Source organism: Xenopus laevis, chromosome 8L, assembly GCF_017654675.1.
Source record: "Xenopus laevis strain J_2021 chromosome 8L, Xenopus_laevis_v10.1, whole genome shotgun sequence".
Classification (NCBI taxonomy): Eukaryota; Metazoa; Chordata; class Amphibia; order Anura; family Pipidae; genus Xenopus; species Xenopus laevis.
The window spans coordinates 127418479-127442320 of NC_054385.1; the positions used below are offsets into that span (position 1 = coordinate 127418479).

The 23842-nt window shown below is 41.0% G+C and overlaps 1 protein-coding gene across 1 annotated transcript; it reads right to left on the bottom strand.

Moving 5' to 3' along the window:
• Positions 1-7407: 7407 nt before the first annotated feature.
• nhlh1.L (nescient helix-loop-helix 1 L homeolog) lies at positions 7408-22631 on the bottom strand. The gene is given in 2 exon segments (NM_001094952.1): positions 7408-9118; positions 22336-22631. A coding segment is annotated over 1 exon segment (387 nt). The 5' UTR covers positions 8886-9118; positions 22336-22631; the 3' UTR covers positions 7408-8498.
• Between the last annotated feature and the right edge of the window lie 1211 nt (positions 22632-23842).

Genomic DNA, 23842 nt, shown 5'->3' on the forward strand with positions numbered 1-23842 from the left:
AGGAAGTAAACCAATTTTTTCCACTTTTTCCTTCCCCGCCCCTAATTTGCATATGTAAATTAGGATTCAGATTCGGTTCAGGATTCGGCCGTATCTTCCAAGATGGATTCGGGGATTCGGCCGAATCCAAAATAGTGTATTCGGTGCATCCCTATTGGCAATACACTGTTTCTGTAGCTTTCCTTCTCCTTTATTTAACGGTGTCGATTGAGAAACCACCAAATTGCTCATCATTTATTTGTATATGTCAAGGGGTATAAGTAAATTGTTAAAGGCATACCACACTTGCCCTTAAATGTCTCCATTGACCAGTGGTGTAACAAAAGGGTGCGCAGACCCTGACCTGAAACAACTTACGACCCTATCATTGGCTATGGGGAACAGATATTCGCCTTCTTCTTAACACACACACACCCCGCAGTCCGAAATGAGTTAAAGATCTGGCAGTGACTGCGTCGGTGGCCCTGAAATGAGAGAGTGCCGGCGTGACCTGCGGAGTGGTAAATCGCTCAATGGCAGCTAATATTAACCAGGCGGCGTGTGTTTCCCAATCATGGCCTGCGCACAGACTCAATTACCAGTATTGATCGCTGGCTCTGTCACCTTTCTGCCTTCCCTTGTGGGAATCAGGATGGGAGAGGTGGGCCCTCCCCAAGTGATGAGTAACTACCCCCCCCCCCAGTCCTTTGTTTTGTGACAGTTGGCTACGCCTCTGTGCCTTGGGCCTGCTGTCACTCCAAGCTGGCCATTGCGCTCTCTCTGGGGAAGATACACAGCTGACCCAGCTCTTGGGCTATTAGGAAGAAGTCACAGCAGAGACAAAACTCTGTCTCCCTCCCTTTCTCTCTGTCTCTCTCTGTCTCTCCCCCTCCTGCCTGTCCTCCCCTGTGGCCTTTAATCCCCCCTCGCCTCCTCCCTCGTACAGTGACAGCACTTCCAGCTGTGCGAGGTGGAAAAAAAATGAGTGTGCTATGGAGAGGGCACATAAAATCCCATGGTCAGCGTGTAAATAAATGTGTCCGCCAAAGCCGAGAAGAACACAGAGGACAATGGAGCATCGTATGGAAAAGTGGGACGTTATAATATAGCAAACAAAACATGAATGTCACAGGGGGGAAAAGCATTTAGTAAAACAAAGACTGTAAAATGGCCCTAAGGCTGCAGTCTCTAGACAGCCAGGGACCTCATTATACTTACAATGGCGCTGAGTGAGAATATAACCCACCATGGCATCAGCAGATGAATAGGAATATATTGTAATCTCTTTGAGTAGTGAAAGTCCTACCATTCTGATTGGCTAGAGGTCGATTTATTTATCCGTGGTACGATTTATGCAATGGTTCTACAGCTCTGATTTGCTACACGTTGTTGTAGATCTTATGTTGCCCATGTCAACTCTCTTTGGTTATAGGTCAGGTTTAGTGAAGGTTAAAGCTTTGATTGGCTACAGGCTGACCAAGCCAGGTGAGGCCCTGTCAATGGTTTGTCCACAGGTATGCCCAGTGCTGGATCTACTAAGGGACCCAACAGAACCAAAGATTAGGATCTGCTTTTTGGACACCATTGTATCAGTACTGTTATTGGACCAGAAGAATTATAGCTAAATTAGTGCATTACAACCTGTAGCCAGAACTGCTGAAAATGTGTTCACAAAGCCAGAACTGCCTGCTGCCAATCAGAGTATTTGACAACTTGTTGCCAAAAACACATTGTGTGTTATGGATAGTTGTGCCTTTGTAAATCTGGACTGATCTGGCTACACGAGGAGGGGCGAGGACCAACCTATAGCCATGCAAAACATTAGAACCAAACAGGGTTAGACCATTCTCATCAGATAAAGAAATACAGGTATGGGACCTGTTATCCAGAATGCTCGGGACCTGGGGTTTTCCAGATAACGGATCTTTCCATATTTGAATCTTCATACCTTAAGTCTACTAGAAAATCATGTAAATATTAAATAAACCCAATAGGCCGGTTTTGTTTCCAATAAGGATTAATTATATCTTAGTTGGGATCAAGTACAAGGGACTGTTTTATTATTACACAGAAAAAGGGAATAATGTTTAAAAATCTGGATTATTTGGATAAATGGGAGACATTTTTTCCGTAATTCAGAGTTTACTGGATGACGGTTTCCAAATAACGGATCCTATCTCTGTACTAAGCCTGTGTTGCTTTGTGTCTGCAGGATTCCGCTAAACCGCCTTCAAACACTCAAAGTCTTGTTTTTTACAATTACAGTTTTTTTTTATTTTTCTCAGATTTGAATATGCAATTTAAGGTTTGGAATTCATCTTTGTGTAATATTTGGTATTTGGGAAAAAATGATGCATTTGGTGAAAGTATAATATCCAAAAAAATGTGGGTGTTTGTGTATCGAGCTTAATGGGCAGAATATGTATATTCCATGTGAGTGTCCAGGTATGTTCTGTAGGCAGATCGTCTTATAATGAACCAAGAAACGTCTGTAAAGGTTGATCTGTTAGCTGTTGGGGATCTACTTTGTGTTTCCATCACTTGCACACCTTGTGAAGTATACAGGGCAGCCATCGGGGGGGGACAGGGGGGAGAGTTGGGTAAGGGGGGCCCGGCAACGCCACACTTACTTGATTAGCCGGGCCCCCCATCTTTCTGAGAGCTGCTGACTTTGGGAAGGCATGGACGTTTAAGGGGCCCTGGCCACCAATTTTCTCATAATGTGGGGGGGGCCTGGCCACCAATTTTGGCCACCAATTTTCTTTTCTCATGTGGGGTCCTAGCCACCAATATTTTTTAATGGGGGGTGGGCTGGCCACAAATGTTTTTTATGGGGGGCCCTGACCACCAATATCTTTTTATTAACATGTGGGAAACCTAGCCACCAATATTTTTTTGTTTTTTTTTACTGTGAGGAGGGGGGCGGACCTGTGGGGTGGGAGAGGGCGGACCTGTAGGTGGGGCTTGCGGTGGGTGCAGCCCAGGGGGCCCAGGAAATTTTGTCGTATGGGGCCGTGCGATTTCTGATTTTAGGCCCACATTCCCGCATCAGATAAACAGAGGATTATGGCAGCAACCTGGACCTCCCCTCGGTTGCTCTGCAAAAATACATTTGTCTTTCTCTTTTCATCTTTTGTCTGGAACAGATTGGATTAGGAGCAACAAGGCTTTATTCACAGAACCTCATTCTAAAGTTAGGGCCAGATTGGGCTGTCTTTTCCTCTTAACTCCTACTGACAGCATTGGGAATTACCAGGAGAGAAATGCCAGATCTGTTTAACTCTTCATTCTGGAGTAGAACCACACGTGTTGCATAGGAGGCCACTTTTCTTGTTTGAAGGGGGAATAATTACTCACCAGTAAAATAATAACTGCCTTTTGCTTTGAGAAACAGATAGAGCACAAGGGAACAACAGTTAAAAGATAAAAGGAAAGGGATAAGACAAAGACCACTCAAATTCTCCATAAAAAGTACAATTTTGTGTCTGACTGGACCTTAACAACCAAAGCAAACTTAAAGGGATTCTCTCATAATTTTCCTGATGTTGTTTTTATTTCTTAAATAAACTGAAAATCAACAATATAAAATATACAATATAAAATTTAATTCTGAACCAACAAGTGATGTTTTTTTAGTTGTAGTATTGTGTAGCCGCCATCTCAAGTCATTTTGCCTGGTCATGTGATTTCAGAAACAACCAGCACATTAGAATGGAACTGCTTTCTGGCAGGCTGTTGTTTCTCCTACTCAATGTAACTGAATGTGTCTCAGTGGGACCTGGATTTTACTATTGAGTGCTGTTCTTAGATCTACCAGGCAGCAGGCCCGGACTGGCAATCTGTGGGTTCTGGCAAATGCCAGAGGGGCTGCTGTATGGTTCCATAGAAAGTTACCATAGAGTGGGCTGGTAGGAGGCTGTTTGGGCCTCTTTGTACTTGGAATGGCAGGGCCTATTTTGACTCCCAGTCCAGGCCTGCCAGGCAGCTGTTATCTTGTGTTAGGGAGCTTTATCTGGTTACCTTCCCATTGTTCTGTTGCTGCTGGGGGGGGGAAGGGAGGGGGGTGATATCACTCCAACTTGCAGTACAGCAGTAAAGAGTGACTGAAGTTTATATGACTGGGGGCAGCTGGGAAACTGACAATATGTCTAGCCCCATGTCAGATTTCAAAATTAAATATAAAAAATCTGTTTGCTCTTTTGAGAAATGGATTTCAGTGCAGAATTCTGCTGGAGCAGCACTATTAACTGATTCATTTTGAAAAAAAATATATATTTTTTTCCCATAACAGTATCCCTTTAAATCAAGAGTTAGTTTAGCTGCTTATAAGGTCTCTTTTGGCTTTGGTTGCTATGTGGACTTTCCAGAATAGTTAGATGAATGCACATCCTTTTTGGTTAGTTAAATATGAGTGATCTTACTTATACTGTACATCAAATTCTATCTGGACTAGTAATTCTGACAGTGATGAGACTTTGACTCTACAGAAAGGATTTAGTCTCTACTCTCTCATTATTAAATCTTTGAGCTAATGTTTGCGGAAATGATTCATCAAATAGTAAAAGGAAGAACAGAATCAGAAAAAGGTTCAAGTACCATAAATACTTTCTAGAGACCAGAGGTCAACAGACTAGTGCAAAGCATTATTTCTGCTCTGCAGTTTTGAGGTGCCCAACCCATTTAAACAACTTTTCTTGCTGTAGAGACCAGACCAAATTATTCAAAATAGTATTGATTTCTCAAGAAGCCAGAGGTTCCCAACTTTGCCTACAGAAGCTCATCTTCACAAAATCAAAATCTTCCAGGCCTGAACTAGGGGTTGGTAGCAGAGGCATGTGCCTAGTGCACAATTGGGGGTCACAATTAGGCAGGTCAGGGGCTTTTTTTAGGACACCCTATGCCATCAGTATCAAGAGGTTTGAAATGGCAAATGAATGGTTTCCATCACTGCAACTTTCATCTCATCCACTGTACAGCTTTTGTGTTGCTGGTTCATCAGCAGCAGTTTTAGTTATGGGCAGGTTATGATGAAGGCAGTAAGAAAGGAAAGGAACGGCATCCAGGGAAAGCAGCGGATGGGATGAGGTGGAGGAAGTTTTGGGATTTGAGTTGGGTGCGTGCAGGTCATTAGGCCAAGCAGCATTGCCTGAGTGCTGATCATCATCATCATTTATTTATATAGCGCTGTCAAGATACGCAGTGCTTTTGCCGATACTACTTGGCCAAGCTCTGAAAGTTGTCAACAAATTTATAAAGTCGTCTTCTAGTCAATGGACCTGAGATGGCCAACTTGTTTTAAATAGTCTACCCTAGTATCAAATTCCGAAGATCAGGTCTCCTCTAGAGTGTAACTAGTGATATGCGGGTTGATACAAAACCTGCTGGTTGGGCTGGTTAGGGTTATAATTTGTTTGTGATTGCGGGTTTGGGTTGGGTGTGTGTCAGACAGATGATATTGAATCATCCTTCTGAGTCCTAGCCGAAGGCATGGGCTCCGTTGCCCAGGTGTCCCAGGCTTGGCTGAAGGACAGCTTGAGCAGGTGGGTCCACCTTTCCCGAAGCTAGGGTGGGCCCACCATCCCTGCCCCCCGAAGGGGTTTATGGCTGTTTGGACTCCCCTTTGCCGAAGCTAGGGGGAGTCCCGTCTACCCTGGGTTCTGCTGAAGCTTCCCTCAGGGCGTGTCATGGCCTGGGATCAAGCCAAAGGGACTATGACACCCATCCAGGGTGCTCAAACCAAACACGAAAAAGGTGCTGGAGTGAGCGGTGCAATGCCTTTGATTGCTTTGGTCAGACAGATACTCCTCTAAGACTGAAAGGAGAACACACCTCCTCGGCTCCCAAACATTCCCTGTGTTGAAACCAGAGAAGTGCTAAGGTTTTCAAGCCATTCTAAGCAAGCTTGTGCCTTTTACAAATCAGCCATGCCCAGCTTATTCCGAGTTTCTTTCTTGTGTACTTAAGAAACCAAAGGTGCCCATATTAATTTAAAAAACTACTCTACAAGACTGATGATCCCAGCCAACAGGATTTTCCTTAATCAAGAGACAGATGGTTCCAACCTATTTTAAACTGAAGTGTCCAAACTGTTTTTGCTCTAGAGAAAAGAGTTGTCCAACCCATTCTCAATACCCGTTTACTGTTGAGACCTTACTATTTTTAACGAGCGTCCTCTATACAGGAGATCAAAGGCATCTGATAACGTCTAAATCTGCTGAGTCTGAAGACTAGAACTGACCCACCAGATCTAAACAGCCTTGTATATTGTGTGTAAATGATAGATGTTCAACTCGTTAGGAATGAAGAAAGCAGACTCAGAACTATTTGAAATAATATTTTTTAATTGGATCCTTCTGAATTCTTTCTTACCAAATCATAAATAATTCGTATCCACTCTAAACACAGAAACAACATTGTCAAAATATGTACAGATTTCAACTTTAAGGGCTTCTTTAGACTTGTCAGAAACACGACTACAGAGCAAAGGACATTTTTAGGCCGCAGAACGGAGTTACGTTTTTGAGCGCAACCCTGTTCTTTCTTTGCTCCAAGGCCAGAAAACCAATCACAGAGTGTCTTTTTTTTTTTTTTTATCCTGTAAAAAGTGCACGTCACAGTAAATAAATAAATATATAAATAAATAAATACATCCCTGGCACGCTGACTTCATAACCCTGAAAGACGTAGTTGCTAAAGGGGTAAATATAATGATGGACAAAGATATATAAAAATGAATCAAGGAGAGGCTGGTGGGTGGCAACATTAGCCTGTAGTTTACAGAATACAAAAGAATATTAACATACATGGGCTGGTTCACTACAATAGGTGCAAACTCCCTAGTGCAGTTACCAAGAGCAACCAGTTGGCAATCATTTCTGATCGCTCTAGAAAAAGAAATCAAATATCTGATTGGTTCCTGGAGCCATTCAGTACCTTCATCATCGAATCAGCCCCATGACGTTTGACTTCCCGATGTTTAGGAATCGTGAATATATTTCTGATAAAATCATTTTTGGCAAGTGACTAAAAATAGTCGATACAAAAAAAAAATCTGAAAATAAAATAAAATGGACAATAAGGAGAAAACACAATTTGCTAATTTTAGAAACAAATGTCATTGTATGACCCCTAGACACGTAGAGATATGTATATAAAGGGTTTCAGATATTAACGCAACCGCTAATGCAGGTGGTGTATTGTTTACATATTAGATAAGAACACACCTACACTTTTTTATAACTGCACGGGCGATGTTGTTTATTTAGGATCTATCAAAATATTCAAAATGATTTTCTAAATTAGACTAGACTTGATTAATTAAGCTTCTGCCAGCATATGGGACTTGTAGGTTGGAGACAGCTACAGAGAGATGAGTCAACGAACTATAAAGAGGATATAGTGAGAATATCCCCATAAAATATATTGTAGTTTTTTTTTTTTATCCCTGAAAATAAAAGTGCACACAAACTGAACGTTAATCAGTTATAAAATGGAATCTGTTCCTAGAAAAAGTGTCTTCGTTACATCTATCTCTGTCATCTACAATCGAAACACCACATCTAGCTCTGGTTTTATAGAATGTTTAGGCTGCTCTACACTGCAGTTGGCGTGGCGGTCATTAGAGACTTCCGGAGCAGGTCATGCGCTTCTAAATTGTCGTGCCTCATGGCCAGACTGTACGATTTATAGAACAATGATGGTCTGTTAACGTTATTGTAGTACAAAACCTAGGCCAAGGTCCAACCAAGGCCTATGATATTGTGGTATATTGTTTTAGTTATTGTTTTAACATTGTGCGACAAGAAGAGCATAATTCAGGCTGCCCATCGTGTCCATTGTTTTCATGACCTCAGTAGAGTCGACCAGGTACATCACTGCTTCCAACAGACACAACAAAGACAATGTGGCTTCTGCCAACAAAAAGTATAAAAGGCCATAGCATTTGCTTGTTGAACATAACAGTTGATGAATGTGTTGTCATATAGAAGTGCAACTTAAACACGTTATAATAAAGTTAGCGCCGGTCTACACAATGCCTGTTGCTCATAAGCCTTGGTTCTTAATATGTGTGTCTATTCATTTAGAGGACTTTCACAGAGAAACTTGACGGAGCAATGGAATGTTAATGAACTAGACCATATGGTCTCTTGAAATCCAAAAGATATTTGAGTCTTCACCACCGAGAACGGAAAGAGCTGAGTGTATCACGAAGACTTGAATAATGTGTCCATTGAAGTTCATCTTACTTAATGAAGATAAGCGTGGTCTTAAATATTAAACCTAGATTAGCAGAAATCGGTTATGTGATGATGGAAAAGGTTCAGGGAAATCAGGTAAAATGGTTGATGGAGAAGGTGTTTTACATTCTAGACAGGGGACTAAAAACATTTTTTCGACAGAGATAATGATATGGTCCCATAGATCCTTCACTGTCGTATGACCCTAGTTCATAGCTGAAAGAAGCAGCACATACATAAAGTCCAAGAAACATTCATTCCTTAGAGGAGCTCTGTCAGAGTTCACACATCCAAAACATGGTTGAGATAGGAGATGTAGCAGATGGCCAATCTAAGGATCTCAATTTTGGAGAGTTTCTTGTCTGGGGGTAGAGTTGGGAGAAGCTTGCGCAGTTCTGCAAATGCCAAATTGAAAGCTTCCACTCTTATACGCTCCCTTGTTGCATGCGCCGTACGGTATTTAGCTGTTGCCCTCCTCCGCCGACGTCGTTCTTCTCGGGTTAAGTGCTGAAGCTCCCTTTTTACCACATCGCTAGCTTCACAGATCCGTGTTTCTCCACACAAGCTGATCCCACTGCCATCATTTAGGCCACCTCCTCCACCACAATCACTAAAGACTGATTCAGTTTCTGAGTGGACAGGGATCTCGGTCTGCTCCGAATTTAACATAATTTCGCTGATGATGTCACTTTTCAGGATTTTGTTCTAGCTAACGCAAAAGTTCTAGATCAGTCAGTAAAGTGCTTACAAATCAGTTGTCATCGAACCAATGCTGAGATGGTTTCAAAACACCGGTCTTCATGAACGTGCTTAGAGCTTAGAAGAAAAGATATTTTTTCTTGTAGAAAAATGTTTTTGGATGAGATGTTTAATTTCCAAGTTAATTTCTGGACATTCACCACCTGAAAGACAGAAGAACATCAAATACTATGAAAACTTGTCTTTGTGAAGGTAAACATTGTCTAAACACAGCAGTGCAGCTCAACGACTTGTTTTAGAGGTTTCTTTAAATTTGCTACTGATCTGATAACCATAACATAGGACACATTTAAGGCTTCCCTCACATCTGACATCTTAAATCGGTGCCAAAAATTTGTGTCTTGCCAAAATGAATGCTGACGGTAGCTCTAATGATTGCAGTAAATTAGTCGCTTCACACTTCAGCTGAGATAATTGTGACACTGAAAACAAATTGCACAGTTAATGGGTAATAATTTATAGACAATTCAAACACACCTTGGTAAACAGATGCCTTAAAAGCTACTGTTTGGTTGCTGGGGATAACAACCCTGGGAACCGAAAGATTTAAAACAATCACTCAAGGGTGAAAATAAAATTCTTCATAAAACTCGCCAAAAACCACTGCAGGGGAATTGGGTATGAGTATATTATTTTGCAGAATGTAGCCTTCAAACAGAACAATATTATTGCTACAGTACTTGCATAGTGCATTCTGTCAGGGTTGTACAGATCATTTTTGATACACGTTGTAAGCAGCAGTCCTTCCTTGCTTTATGGTCAAGATTCTAGCTATCTGTATAACAGAGCATTCTATCCCAGTGGCTGCACAGATCCTATCTGATCCCCATTGTAAGCAGCAGTCCTGTCCTGCTTTATGGCAGCTGAGATTCTAGCTTTCTCTATAACAGCATTCTGTCTCAGTGGCTGCACAGATCCTATCTGATCCCCATTGTAAGCAGCAGTCCTGTCCTGCTTTATGGCAGCTGAGATTCTAGCTATCTGTATAACAGAGCATTCTATCCCAGTGGCTGCACAGATCCTATCTGATCCCCATTGTAAGCAGCAGTCCTGTCCTGCTTTATGGCAGCTGAGATTCTAGCTTTCTCTATAACAGCATTCTGTCTCAGTGGCTGCACAGATCCTATCTGATCCCCATTGTAAGCAGCAGTCCTGTCCTGCTTTATGGCAGCTGAGATTCTAGCTATCTGTATAACAGAGCATTCTGTCCCAGTGGCTGCACAGATCCTAACTGATCTGAGTATTTTTTAACCCAGGGAACTTAAATTAAATCCCTGTGCTGTTTAGGTTGGGCCACACTTATCCCTCTGAATTCAGGAGAAAATTCAGTGGTGTTTGAACTGAATTTGATTCTCATGAGAAGAAAGTTTAGAAGCAGTACATTAACTGTGGCTGTTGGAAATATATTTATTTAGCATAGCACTATATAATGATTTCTTTGCTGATTCAGCATAAAAACAAAATTAAAAAAAACTTTAAGCAGAAATAGCCAATTTCTCACGGTTTGATGAATTCCTTAAGGTACGCCCCACCCCTCTTCTCAGTGTTTATGAAACATTAGTGGCATAGATGATGGCAAAAGTAGGGTAAAATAAACAGTTTCAGTTTCAGGGGGGGGGGGGCAAAAAAACGAGAGAAATGCGAGATGACGGGAGAGAAAAATGAGATGGCATGGAGATATGAGGGAGCTATTAGGGGCTGTTTTGGGAGGAAAGTCTCGCTGTGCCTCAGACTAAGTGAAACTGACAAGTGGTATAAATGAGGGACACGAAATGAAGCGCAGGAAGGCAGTGACCATCGCCGGGGGAAAACGGCACATTTCATAAATATAGATGTAAATGAAAAAGCATTTTTGTCTTGGGATCTCCTGAGACAGGACAGGTGGTGAATGGATGGGAAGGAGGGAGGCTGGAGGAGGGGATATTAAATTAGCCCGTATGTCACTGATTCTGCCACTGGAGACATATGGAGCCCGGCCCAGCTGCTTTGTGCAAAGTCTCTGCAAAGGTCTGCGCTGCGCCCCCCGTGGGACCCGCATGGTTCCACCCCCTGCCCTGGGCATCTTCTTCCTATGTTCTGTGCTGCCTAAATATATCAACAATCACAAGGGGGCTGCCAGTAATGTGCTTTCCCATAAGGATTCAGCTCTGCCTCTACAATTTATCTAGAGGATATTTATCTATTTATCACTGGCTATTGAGATTATAGGGGTGCCCTGCTTAGAAAATGTGAGGCCACCAGTCCCTAGATATGAGGAACCCCTCACATAATCTACTTGTTACAGGCCCCTCCCACTTACCCATCATTCTATGTGTGTGTGTCACATGGTATCAGTGAATCAGTGAGGGAAAAACTCACCTAGATATGAGGAACCCCTCACATAATCTACTTGTTACAGGCCCCTCCCACTTACCCATCATTCTATGTGTGTGTGTCACATGGTATCAGTGAATCAGTGAGGGAAAAACACACCTAGATATGAGGAACCCCTCACATAAACTACTTGTTACAGGCCCCTCCCACTTACCCATCATTCTATGTGTGTGTGTCACATGGTATCAGTGAATCAGTGAGGGAAAAACACCCCTAGATATGAGGAACCCCTCACATAAACTACTTGTTACAGGCCCCTCCCACTTACCCATCATTCTATGTGTGTGTCACATGGTATCAGTGAATCAGTGAGGGAAAAACTCACCTAGATATGAGGAACCCCTCACATAAACTACTTGTTACAGGCCCCTCCCACTTACCCATCATTCTATGTGTGTGTCACATGGTATCAGTGAATCAGTGAGGGAAAAACACACCTAGATATGAGGAACCCCTCACATAAACTACTTGTTACAGGCCCCTCCCACTTACCCATCATTCTATGTGTGTGTGTCACATGGTATCAGTGAGGGAAAAACACACCTAGATATGAGGAACCCCTCACATAAACTACTTGTTACAGGCCCCTCCCACTTACCCATCATTCTATGTGTGTGTGACATGGTATCAGAGAATCAGTGAGGGAAAAACTCACCTAGATATGAGGAACCCCTCACATAAACTACTTGTTACAGGCCCCTCCCACTTACCCATCATTCTATGTGTGTGTGTCACATGGTATCAGTGAGGGAAAAACACACCTAGATATGAGGAACCCCTCACATAAACTACTTGTTACAGGCCCCTCCCACTTACCCATCATTCTATGTGTGTGTGTCACATGGTATCAGTGAGGGAAAAACACACCTAGATATGAGGAACCCCTCACATAAACTACTTGTTACAGGCCCCTCCCACTTACCCATCATTCTATGTGTGTGTGACATGGTATCAGAGAATCAGTGAGGGAAAAACTCACCTAGATATGAGGAACCCCTCACATAAACTACTTGTTACAGGCCCCTCCCACTTACCCATCATTCTATGTGTGTGTCACATGGTATCAGTGAATCAGTGAGGTAAAAACACACCTAGATATGAGGAACCCCTCACATAAACTACTTGTTACAGAGCCAAAGATTAGGATCTGCTTTTTGGACACCATTGCATCACTACTATTATTGGACCGGAAGAATTATAGCTAAATTAGTGCATTACAATTGAATGAATCAACCTGTAGCCAGAACTGCTGAAAATGTGTTCACAAAACCAGAACTGCCTGCTGCCAATCAAACTTGTTGCCAAAAAAACACATTGGGTGTTATGGATAGTTGTGCCCTTGTAATCCTGGACTGATCTGGCTACACGAGGAGGGGCGAGGACCAACCTATAGCCACGCAAAACATTAGAACCAAACAGGGTTAGACCATTCTCATCAGATAAAGAAATACAGGTATGGGACCTGTTATCCAGAATGCTCGGGACCTGGGGTTTTCCAGATAACGGATCTTTCCATATTTGGATCTTCATACCTTAAATCTGCTAGAAAATCATGTAAACATGAAATAAACCCAATAGGCTGGTTTTGTTTCCAATAAGGATTCATTATATTTTAGCTGGAATCAAGTACAAGTTACTGTTTTATTATTACAGAGAAAAAGGAAATAATGTTTAAAAATCTGGATTGGATAAATTGGAGTCTATGGGAGAAAGCTTTTCCGTAATTCAGAGTTTACTGGATAACGGTTTCCAAATAACGGATCCCATCCCTGTACTAGGCCTGTGTTGCTTTGTGTCTGCAGGATTCCGATAAACCGCCTTCAAACACTCAAAGTCTTGTTTTTTACAATTACAGTTTTTCTATTTTTCTCAGATTTGAATATGCAATTTAGGGTTTGGAATTCATCTTTGTGTAATATTTAGTATTTGGGAAAAAAAATATGCATTTGGTGAAAGTATAATATCCAAAAAAATGTGGGTGTTTGTGTGTCGAGCTTAATGGGCAGAATATGTATATTCCATGTGAGTGTCCAGGTATGAGCTGTAGGCACATAGTCTTATAATGATCCAAGAAACGTCTGTAAAGGTTGATCTGTTGGCTGTTGGGGATCTACTTTGTGCTTCCAGCACACCTGGTGAAGTATACAGGGCAGCCATCAGGGGGGGACAGGGGGGAGAGTTGTAGGGGGCCCTGAGGGTAAGGGGGGCCCGGCCACACCACACTTACTTGATTAGCCGGGCCCCCCATCTTTCTGAGAGCTGCTGACTTTGGGAAGGCATGGACGTTTAAGGGGCCCTGGCCACCATTTTTCTCATAATGTGGGGGGGGGGGCCCTAGCCACCAATTTTGGCCACCAATTTTCTTTTCTCATGTGGCGTCCTAGCCACCAATATTTTTTAATGGGGGGTGGGCTGGCCACAAATGTTTTTTTATGGGGGGCCCTGACCACCAATATCTTTTTATTAACATGTGGGAACCCTAGCCACCAATTTTTTTTTGTTTTTTTTTACTGTGAGGAGGGGGGCGGACCTGTGGGGTGGGGAGGGCGGACCTGTAGGTGGGGCTTGCGGTGGGTGCAGCCTAGGGGGCCCAGGAAATTTTGTCGTATGGGGCCCTGCGATTTCTGATGGAAGTCCCGGAAGTATACACCCACCAGAGATGGATTTTAGGCACACATTCCCGCATCAGATAAACAGAGGATTATGGCAGCAACCTGGACCTCCCCTCGGTTGCTCTGCAAAAATACATTTGTCTTTCTCTTTTCATCTTTTGTCTGGAACAGATTGGATTACGAGCAACAAGGCTTTATTCACAGAACCTCATTCTAAAGTTAGGGCCAGATTGGGCTCACTTGTTGGTTCAGAATTAAATTTTATATTGTATATTTTATATACACCATCTCTCCCTACTATACCTGCTATCCCACAGTCACACTCCCTTCCCAGAGACTATTATCCACTGTTACTATAGGCACCATCTCTCCCTACTATACCTGCTATCCCACAGTCACACTCCCTTCCCAGAGACTATTATCCACTGTTACTATAGGCACCATCTCTCCCTACTATACCTGCTATCCTACAGTCACACTCCCTTCCCAGAGACTATTATCCACTGTTACTATAGGCACCATCTCTCCCTACTATACCTGTTATCCCACAGTCACACTCCCTTCCCAGAGACTATTATCCACTGTTACTATAGGCACCATCTCTCCTTACTATACCTGCTATCCCACAGTCACACTCCCTTCCCAGAGACTATTATCCACTGTTACTATAGGCACCATCTCTCCCTACTATACCTGCTATCCCACAGTCACACTCCCTTCCCAGAGACTATTATCCCACTGTTACTATAGACACCATCTCTCCCTACTATACCTGCTATCCCACAGTCACACTCCCTTCCCAGAGACTATTATCCCACTGTTACTATAGACACCATCTCTCCCTACTATACCTGCTATCCCACAGTCACACTCCCTTCCCAGAGACTATTATCCCACTGTTACTATAGGCACCATCTCTCCCTACTATACCTGTTATCCCACAGTCACACTCCCTTCCCAGAGACTATTATCCCCACTGTTACTATAGGCACCATCTCTCCCTACTATACCTGTTATCCCACAGTCACACTCCCTTCCCAGAGACTATTATCCCCACTGTTACTATAGGCACCATCTCTCCCTACTATACCTGTTATCCCACAGTCACACTCCCTTCCCAGAGACTATTATCCACTGTTACTATAGGCACCATCTCTCCTTACTATACCTGCTATCCCACAGTCACACTCCCTTCCCAGAGACTATTATCCACTGTTACTATAGGCACCATCTCTCCCTACTATACCTGTTATCCCACAGTCACACTCCCTTCCCAGAGACTATTATCCACTGTTACTATAGGCACCATCTCTCCCTACTATACCTGCTCTTTTGTAGCAGCTTGGTGCTAATAAGAAGTCTTTTCATTTTATCCACTCCTTACAAATACTCATCACATAAGAATACTGAAACCCATATGTCATACCCTATTCCACAGTGAGACACCAGCAAGGAAATAAGGTAAATGGATGATAAATGGACCAACATTTTGTCATGAGACAAAAGTAGATTAAAATAGCCTCTACTTTGTAGCAGGGCCTGGAAAACTCATCTGATTACAGGCACTTGGTGCTGCAGATTGGGCCATTTCACTTCTAAGCACTAATGTAATATTTTATATTGGATTCTAGGGACAAGGAAAAGATTAGGAAACAAGATATATGTAAAAATGTTATTTCATTCCTAAACAGAATCATACATCAAAGCCAATGAGCAGAGGGTGAAAAATATTTCAGTTTAGATGTAGCCTAGTTTTTAAAAATAGCTTTTCAGAGGTGTAATAATATGTGCTGTGTCCTCTCATCTGGCATTTCTTTCACTGGTGGAACCAACTGACACAGGTTGTCTCTCCTTGCTAAATATCACTGTCATCTAGACAGTATAGGAGCCATGTTATAACATGAGCAAATATTGTACCCTATCCCATAAATATAGCATCAAATCAAATATCTGCTTTTTTATTCTGATTGCACTTTTCTGAAAGATGCAAAATGCTCATTATTGGCTATGGATATCAACTCTAGGACACATATTTTACCCATGGTATATCAATATAATACAACATATCTCTAAAACTATTATATTCAATAAAACTTTTTTGAAAGGGATTCAAAGATCCCATACTGTGGGATAACAGGTATAGTAGGGAGAGATGGTGCCTATAGTAACAGTGGGATAATAGTCTCTGGGAAGGGAGTGTGACTGTGGGATAGCAGGTATAGTAGGGAGAGATGGTGCCTATAGTAACAGTGGATAATAGTCTCTGGGAAGGGAGTGTGACTGTGGGATAGCAAGTATAGTAGGGAGAGATGGTGTCTATAGTAACAGTGGATAATAGTCTCTGGGAAGGGAGTGTGACTGTGGGATAGCAGGTATAGTAGGGAGAGATGGTGCCTATAGTAACAGTGGATAATAGTCTCTGGGAAGGGAGTGTGACTGTGGGATAGCAGGTATAGTAGGGAGAGATGGTGTCTATAGTAACAGTGGATAATAGTCTCTGGGAAGGGAGTGTGACTGTGGGATAGCAGGTATAGTAGGGAGAGATGGTGCCTATAGTAACAGTGGGATAATACTCTCTGGGAAGGGAGTGTGACTGTGGGATAGCAGGTATAGTAGGGAGAGATGGTGTCTATAGTAACAGTGGGGATAATAGTCTCTGGGAAGGGAGTGTGACTGTGGGATAGCAGGTATAATAGGGAGAGATGGTACCTATAGTAACAGTGGATAATAGTCTCTGGGAAGGGAGTGTGACTGTGGGATAGCAGGTATAGTAGGGAGAGATGGTGCCTATAGTAACAGTGGATAATAGTCTCTGGGAAGGGAGTGTGACTGTGGGATAGCAGGTATAGTAGGGAGAGATGGTGCCTATAGTAACAGTAGGATAATAGTCTCTGGGAAGGGAGTGTGACTGTGGGATAGCAGGTATAGTAGGGCGAGATGGTGCCTATAGTAACAGTGGATAATAGTCTCTGGGAAGGGAGTGTGACTGTGGGATAGCAGGTATAGTAGGGAGAGATGGTGCCTATAGTAACAGTAGGATAATAGTCTCTGGGAAGGGAGTGTGACTGTGGGATAGCAGGTATAGTAGGGCGAGATGGTGCCTATAGTAACAGTGAGATAATAGTCTCTGGGAAGGGAGTGTGACTGTGGGATAGCAGGTATAGTAGGGAGAGATGGTGTCTATAGTAACAGTGGATAATAGTCTCTGGGAAGGGAGTGTGACTGTGGGATAGCAGGTATAGTAGGGAGAGATGGTGTCTATAGTAACAGTGGATAATAGTCTCTGGGAAGGGAGTGTGACTGTGGGATAGCAGGTATAGTAGGGAGAGATGGTGTCTATAGTAACAGTGGATAATAGTCTCTGGGAAGGGAGTGTGACTGTGAGATAGCAGGTATAGTAGGGAGAGATGGTGCCTATAGTAACAGTGGGATAATAGTCTCTGGGAAGGGAGTGTGACTGTGGGATAGCAGGTATAGTAGGGAGAGATGGTGCCTACATTAAGGCACAGTGATGACAATAACATTTTAAACAATGTTCTAGCCAAAGCTAATGGACCAGAAATTCTAAAGTATGACTGGGGATATTTCGCTCTGGGTATCATTAGAGAAATTACAACTCTTTTGCCTCCCCAAATGCCAATTGACTCCTATAAGAGTATTCAAACCATTTGAGACTTTTTTTTCCTAGAGTTACTATGTGCAATCCTCAAAGATGTATAAGTATCATAAAGTTAAACATCCCGTTCCAAGTTATATGGAGTGTGGAAATAAATGTACAACAAGAGCTCCGGCTTTTTCCTGCATAATTGCTGGTCATAAGTTGTTACACGGCCCACTGGAGCCTCGTTAGAGATGTTTATTGCTTAATGAAAAGTGCGCCTCTGAAAATCTACACGGTTACAGCTGGGGGAAAACATTTGGTTTGATTCAAATTAAAAAAGTTCCCTCACAGTTACAAAAACCATTCTTAGTAAACATGTTCTTGAGAGGCTTTTAGAATTTAAAGTTCAACAACCCCGATAACTCTCTGTTGTCCAACAATGGATCGCAACTCTTATCAAGGTTACAGATATGTAGAAAGAGTATTGTAACAGTTCCCTCTGCTATAGTTCCAGGGGTACCCAGGACACAAATAAGCTCTCACCCCAAATCTCCCCCTAACTGGCCTTAAATCTGGGCCCCTTAGCTCATAACAAGGTTACAGATATATAGAAACATTGGGGAAACAGTCACCCTGCTATAGTTCCAGGGGTACCCAGGGTACAAATAATCACTCACCCCAAATCTCCCCCTAACTGGCCTTCAGACTGGGCCCCCTTAGCTCATAACAAGGTTACAGATATATAGAAACATTGGGGTAACAGTCACCCTGCTATAGTTCCAGGGGTACCCAGGGTACAAATAAGCACTCACCCCAAATCTCCCCCTAACTGACCTTCAGGCTGGGCCCCCTTAGCTCATAACAAGGTTACAGATATATAGAAACATTGGGGAAACAGTCACCCTGCTATAGTTCCAGGGGTACCCAGGACACAAATAAGCACTCACCCCAAATCTCCTTCTAACTATTCTTCAAGCTGGGCCCCTTTAGCTCATAACAAGGTTACAGATATATAGAAAAATTGGGTAACAGTCACCCTGCTATAGTTCCAGGGGTACCCAGGGTACAAATAAACACTCACCCCAAATCTCCCCCTTACTGGCCTTCAGACTGGGCCCCCTTAGCTCATAACAAGGTTACAGATATATAGAAACATTGGGGTAACAGTCACCCTGCTATAGTTCCAGGGGTACCCAAGGTACAAATAAACACTCACCCCAAATCTCCCCCTAATTTAGACCTTACCTTTGCTTTACAATCATATTTTTCGCGATTGAATATTTTTTCCAACCAATGAAACATATATAAAAAATTATTATTTTCCTTTTTTAAATACATCAATCTTTTGTCAGAACAATTAATTTTATAATGTTATAATGTAATATAATGTAATGTTTTTCTATTTTTGCCAATTCAAGTCCACTCTTCAATTTGAGAATTTATACATACTTAATCAAATTTAGCAGCAATTTTCTAAATATCACGAGCACAAATAGTAAGCAACAATACAACAGAATATTAACGGCTTTATATTGATCTCTTGGGGCTAAATGATTTTATTGTTAATTGGTAATGAACTTGGAAAAAGAACCAACAATGACACCTTGTTTGATAAAACTATTTCCCCTACAAAATATCTATATTTACTATTTTATCTTTTCTTCTGGGGTTTTTACAAATGTAATAATTATTAATGATTTATTAAGAGGACTGGAAAGCAATCAACTTTTTGCCGAATGTTTTGATTTAAGATGTTCAAATATTTTATTTTAAATGTTTTTGTTATATTTTTCACATTTTTGTCAGTATTCAGACAATTCTTTTAGTACATTTATCAAATTCTTCCTTCTCCCATCAGCTGAAAATGCTGGCACTGGTGCATGTAAACATGAGAAAGGAAGAGAGTTTGATAGGACTTCCTCGTTAGATGAAAATTTAATTACTGTCTAATCTGTCCCACCTGAGACTCTTCACAGAAAGTACAAAACTTTACATGAAAACATAATAATTTCTGTGTTTTTAAGATTTTATTAGGGCACCAAAATTATTTTCAGGATAAATATATACATATCAATCTATTAATATTATAATAAATAAATAATCTATATATATATATTCCTTGTTTTTTTATTTTTATAACATAACATTTGCCTAAAAATAAATCTGGAATTTAACAAATATTTAATTTCTATTATTTTTAAAGGTTTGGACCTGGGGTTTCCTGGATATGGGGTAATTTGGATCACCAGTTGCAATTTAAACATGAAATAAAACCCCAGTAGTAATATTTTGGCAAACATTTGGATTTGTGCAGCTTATTTACCATCTTGTAAAAGTCACGTCTTATTATTACAGAGAAAAAAGCCTGTTAAAATCAGTTAAAAATGAATAATTGTTTGTTGAAATAGAACACTATTGGAAATGGCACGCCCATCTGTCGCAGATTAATTGGGGTTGTTGATATTAGATCCCCAAAAATTCTAGATTAAGAGTATATTTTTTCTTAAATCCAACACCATTTCATACAATATAGATATTGTTTTTTTTTAATTGTACATGGAATATTTGCTGACAAACGAGCCAGGATATATAATTCATATTTTATTACAGTTATGGGGGAAATATCATTTTAGAAAGAAATCTCCAAGGATTCTAAAATTTTCAATCAGTCAATACTATTTCAATTTGTGATTTTTCTGAAGCATTTCTGCTTAGAAATGAAAATGGAAAAAATATCATTTTGGGAGCTAAAATGTCACAAGACTGGTCTATCACCTGATTCTAAAGATTGTGGATGTTCGTCACTTCAGCTTTAAACCTCAGAATGTTACAAAAAAAAACGAGACGGTTCCTTTAAGTTAATCAACAGTGCAAAAAAATTAACGATCTGTTGAAACGGCCAGCGCGCGTGTTGGGTGTGGCGCTATTTTCAAAAATCGCAGTCGTCTTTGAGAAAGATTTAGAAAGACAGAAAGGGACTTCGGCTCACAATAAAGCAGGTACTTGGGGTAACAAATGATCTCTCTTAAGCTCTCAATTATATCCCACTAATTAGCCAATCATGATCACAATGCTGTCCAATCTGTCTAAAAAGAGACCAAAGTAAACTTGTCTTTTATAAAAGAAACTTCATGATTATGGTTATTGGAGGATTTTTTAAAAAAAATTTCCCTTGTGTGTGTATGTGTATATATATATATATATATATATATATATATATATATATATATATATATATATATATAATAAAAAGGGATCGATATATTGATGATTTTTTTTCTGACGGTGGGAACAAGCAAATTGAGTTAGTTGCCCAGATAAGGAGATTCTAAAATTGAAAGCAAAGATTGTTAATGACCCAGCCAGGGAGACATGGTCGCGAATATAATAAGTGACAAAGGAAGGGGGTAAAAGCCAGATTGTGTTACAATCACATTTTGGGTGTGGATATCCACTACGATTTAACCATTTCACGACTGCATCAGCTTGTAGACTAAATAAAGGTCTTTTTCTGCCTTTTTGGCGTTGCATAGGGTTTGAGATTCTGTAGCACGGAATGAATGATTAAAACCCAATGTCACGTTGCACATGTTGCATTTCTCAGAATACTGAATGAGTTTAGCCCTTTGATGCTTCAGGCCCGGCCAGGCATTAGCCAACATAATGGGATAATGTGTGCAGGGATTCAGGCCATTGTTCTAGGAAAGGAAAAGTTTTCTAAAGGGCCCTCTGGATGCAACTATCCCCTGGAATGTCCTTTCGGAATTAGCAGCCGAGGACGGGGCGAAGGCATTAAATCTGAGGAAACAATGCTTCCCTGAGCATCGTCCGTCGGGATACAGCTTGGAGTCAGCGAGGTGTCACTCTCCTATTCCAACAAGACATGACATGTCGGGTATTTTTATAGCAAGACACCATTATGGACTGTATGCCTTAGAGCTTGTGTACAAATAAGGCTGAGATGGGGTTATCTATTCTAAAATACCCTAAGAGATAGATAGATAGATAGATAGATAGATAGATAGATAGATAGATAGATAGAATAAACAAGACATAGATGACAGATAAAGACAAATAGAGATGGAAAGAGGGAGGTGGATCATTAGATAGATATATGATAGATAATAGATAGAGAGATAATAGATAGATAGATAGATAGATAGATAGATAGATAGATAGATAGATAGAGAGATAGAAGATATATAGATAGATAATAGATAGAGAGATAGAAGATAGATAGATAGATCGATAGATAGATAGATAGATAGATAGATAGAGATAGACAGATAGATGATAAATAGATAGATAATGATAGATAATGATAGATAATGATGTTTGATGTAGTAGGAAAGAAAGAAAAATATGATTAAAAAATTCAACTGATAGACAGAAGAGAGCCTAAACATAGATAAACATCCAACAAGTTAAACCTAAGGCTTATATAATTCCCATTTTTTTTTTAAATGGTTTTTTTTTTTTTTACTTTTTTTAAATTAGCCACAGAGGATAAAATTGGCCCTTCCTAATTCCAAAATGGTAAAATAAAATATGTAGGAAGCCAGCAGAACAAAGTTAGTAAAGAATGATATAAAAAAAAGAGAAGCCATTAATTACAATATTGTCTCAATTTCATTCATAATCGGTCGACTATTGTAAAAAATATATATGTTATTGGAAATAATATATATATATATATATATATATATATATAAGAAATGAATCACGTTTTTTTAAAAAAAGAATTCTTTAAAATAATGAGAATTTCGATCCTTACCTTTATTCGAAATGTTGACGTTCAGACCGACGTCCTGTCGCCGCCGCGTGAGCGCATGGTTACGGGCGCTGTGAACATTCGCTGATTGGCACAAAAAGTTTTCCCTTTACGTCTTCTCCTGGAACTGGCGGATAACTGGCGAAAGGGCCCGTTAAACTTTCACGCAGAATAATCCGTGGACGCCGATTACATATAAAGTGAAAAATATAAATATATATATAGATAGATATCTCTAGACAAATATAGAAAAGACGGACGGCTTAGACAAACACACACACACAGTCGGCCACATCCCTACATACACATTCTCCCATGTGTCTGGGACATATATTTATATGGAGTGACACACAGAGGAGACCACATGAGGAAGAGGAGATGACTCTCATTGGACATTACGGCACCTTCCATCATACATATTAAATAGCTGGGAGGGGGCTGACAGGATAGGGAAAACCCTAGGGAAGAGTTTGGGAGGGGTGGGAGCGCTCCTGTGACTTGGCTGAGGGGCAGAGGGAGGGATGAGCAGAGAGAGGACCAAGACTGTTTGTGTGGATGGGGGATGCAGACATCTGTTCCACATGCATATTTCATAAAGATGGGGAGACACTGGATGGGAAGGAAAGAGAGTCGGGATTGAAGGCCAGGGACAGTGAATCAGAGGGGAAAGTGACAGTCTGGGTGGAGGGCTGAGGCATAAGATGATGCACAGGTAGATGTGGGGGAGCCAGGGGTCTGACAGCACCAATGTTGCAAATCCAGCAGCAAAAAAAAACTAGTGGGCGTCAGGGATAAAGCAACCCAAATTTGGAGCAAGAATAGAACCTGACAAGCCCCTGGGTGTGCAAGAATAAACATTTCCCAGCATGCCCTACTGTATTGTTTATGCTGAGCTGCTGGTACCGGGGCGGAAGAATTCTGTGGGTCACATTCCTGCCCCGCTGGCGTGCAGCTCATGTTTCAGGAGCAAGTTAAAAAGCTGTAGCTGATTGGTGCAAAGTTTTAAAGGAAAACTAAACCCCAAAAATAAATCCTTAAGCAACATATAGTTCATATCATATTAAGTGGCATATTAAAGAATCTTACCAAACTGGTATATATATATATATTAAAGGAAAACTATACCCCCAAAATGAACACTTAAGCAACAGAAAGTTCATATCATATTAAGTGGCATATTAAAGAATCTCACCAAACTGGAATATAAATTTAAGTAAATCTTGCCCTTATACATCTCTTGCCTTGAGCCACCATTTTGTGGTCTGTGTGTTGCCTCAGAGATCACCTGACCAGAAATACTGCAGCTCTAACTGTAACAGGAAGAAGTGTGGAAGCAAAAGACACAACTCTGTCTGTTAATTGGCTCATGTGACCTAACAAATATGGTTTGTTTGTGTGCACAGTGAATCATACAATTTTTTATTTTAAAATGGCAGTTTTCTGTTTCTGATTACCCAACAGCACATGTTACTAAAACAGTATATTATTATGAAAATGATTTATTTACATA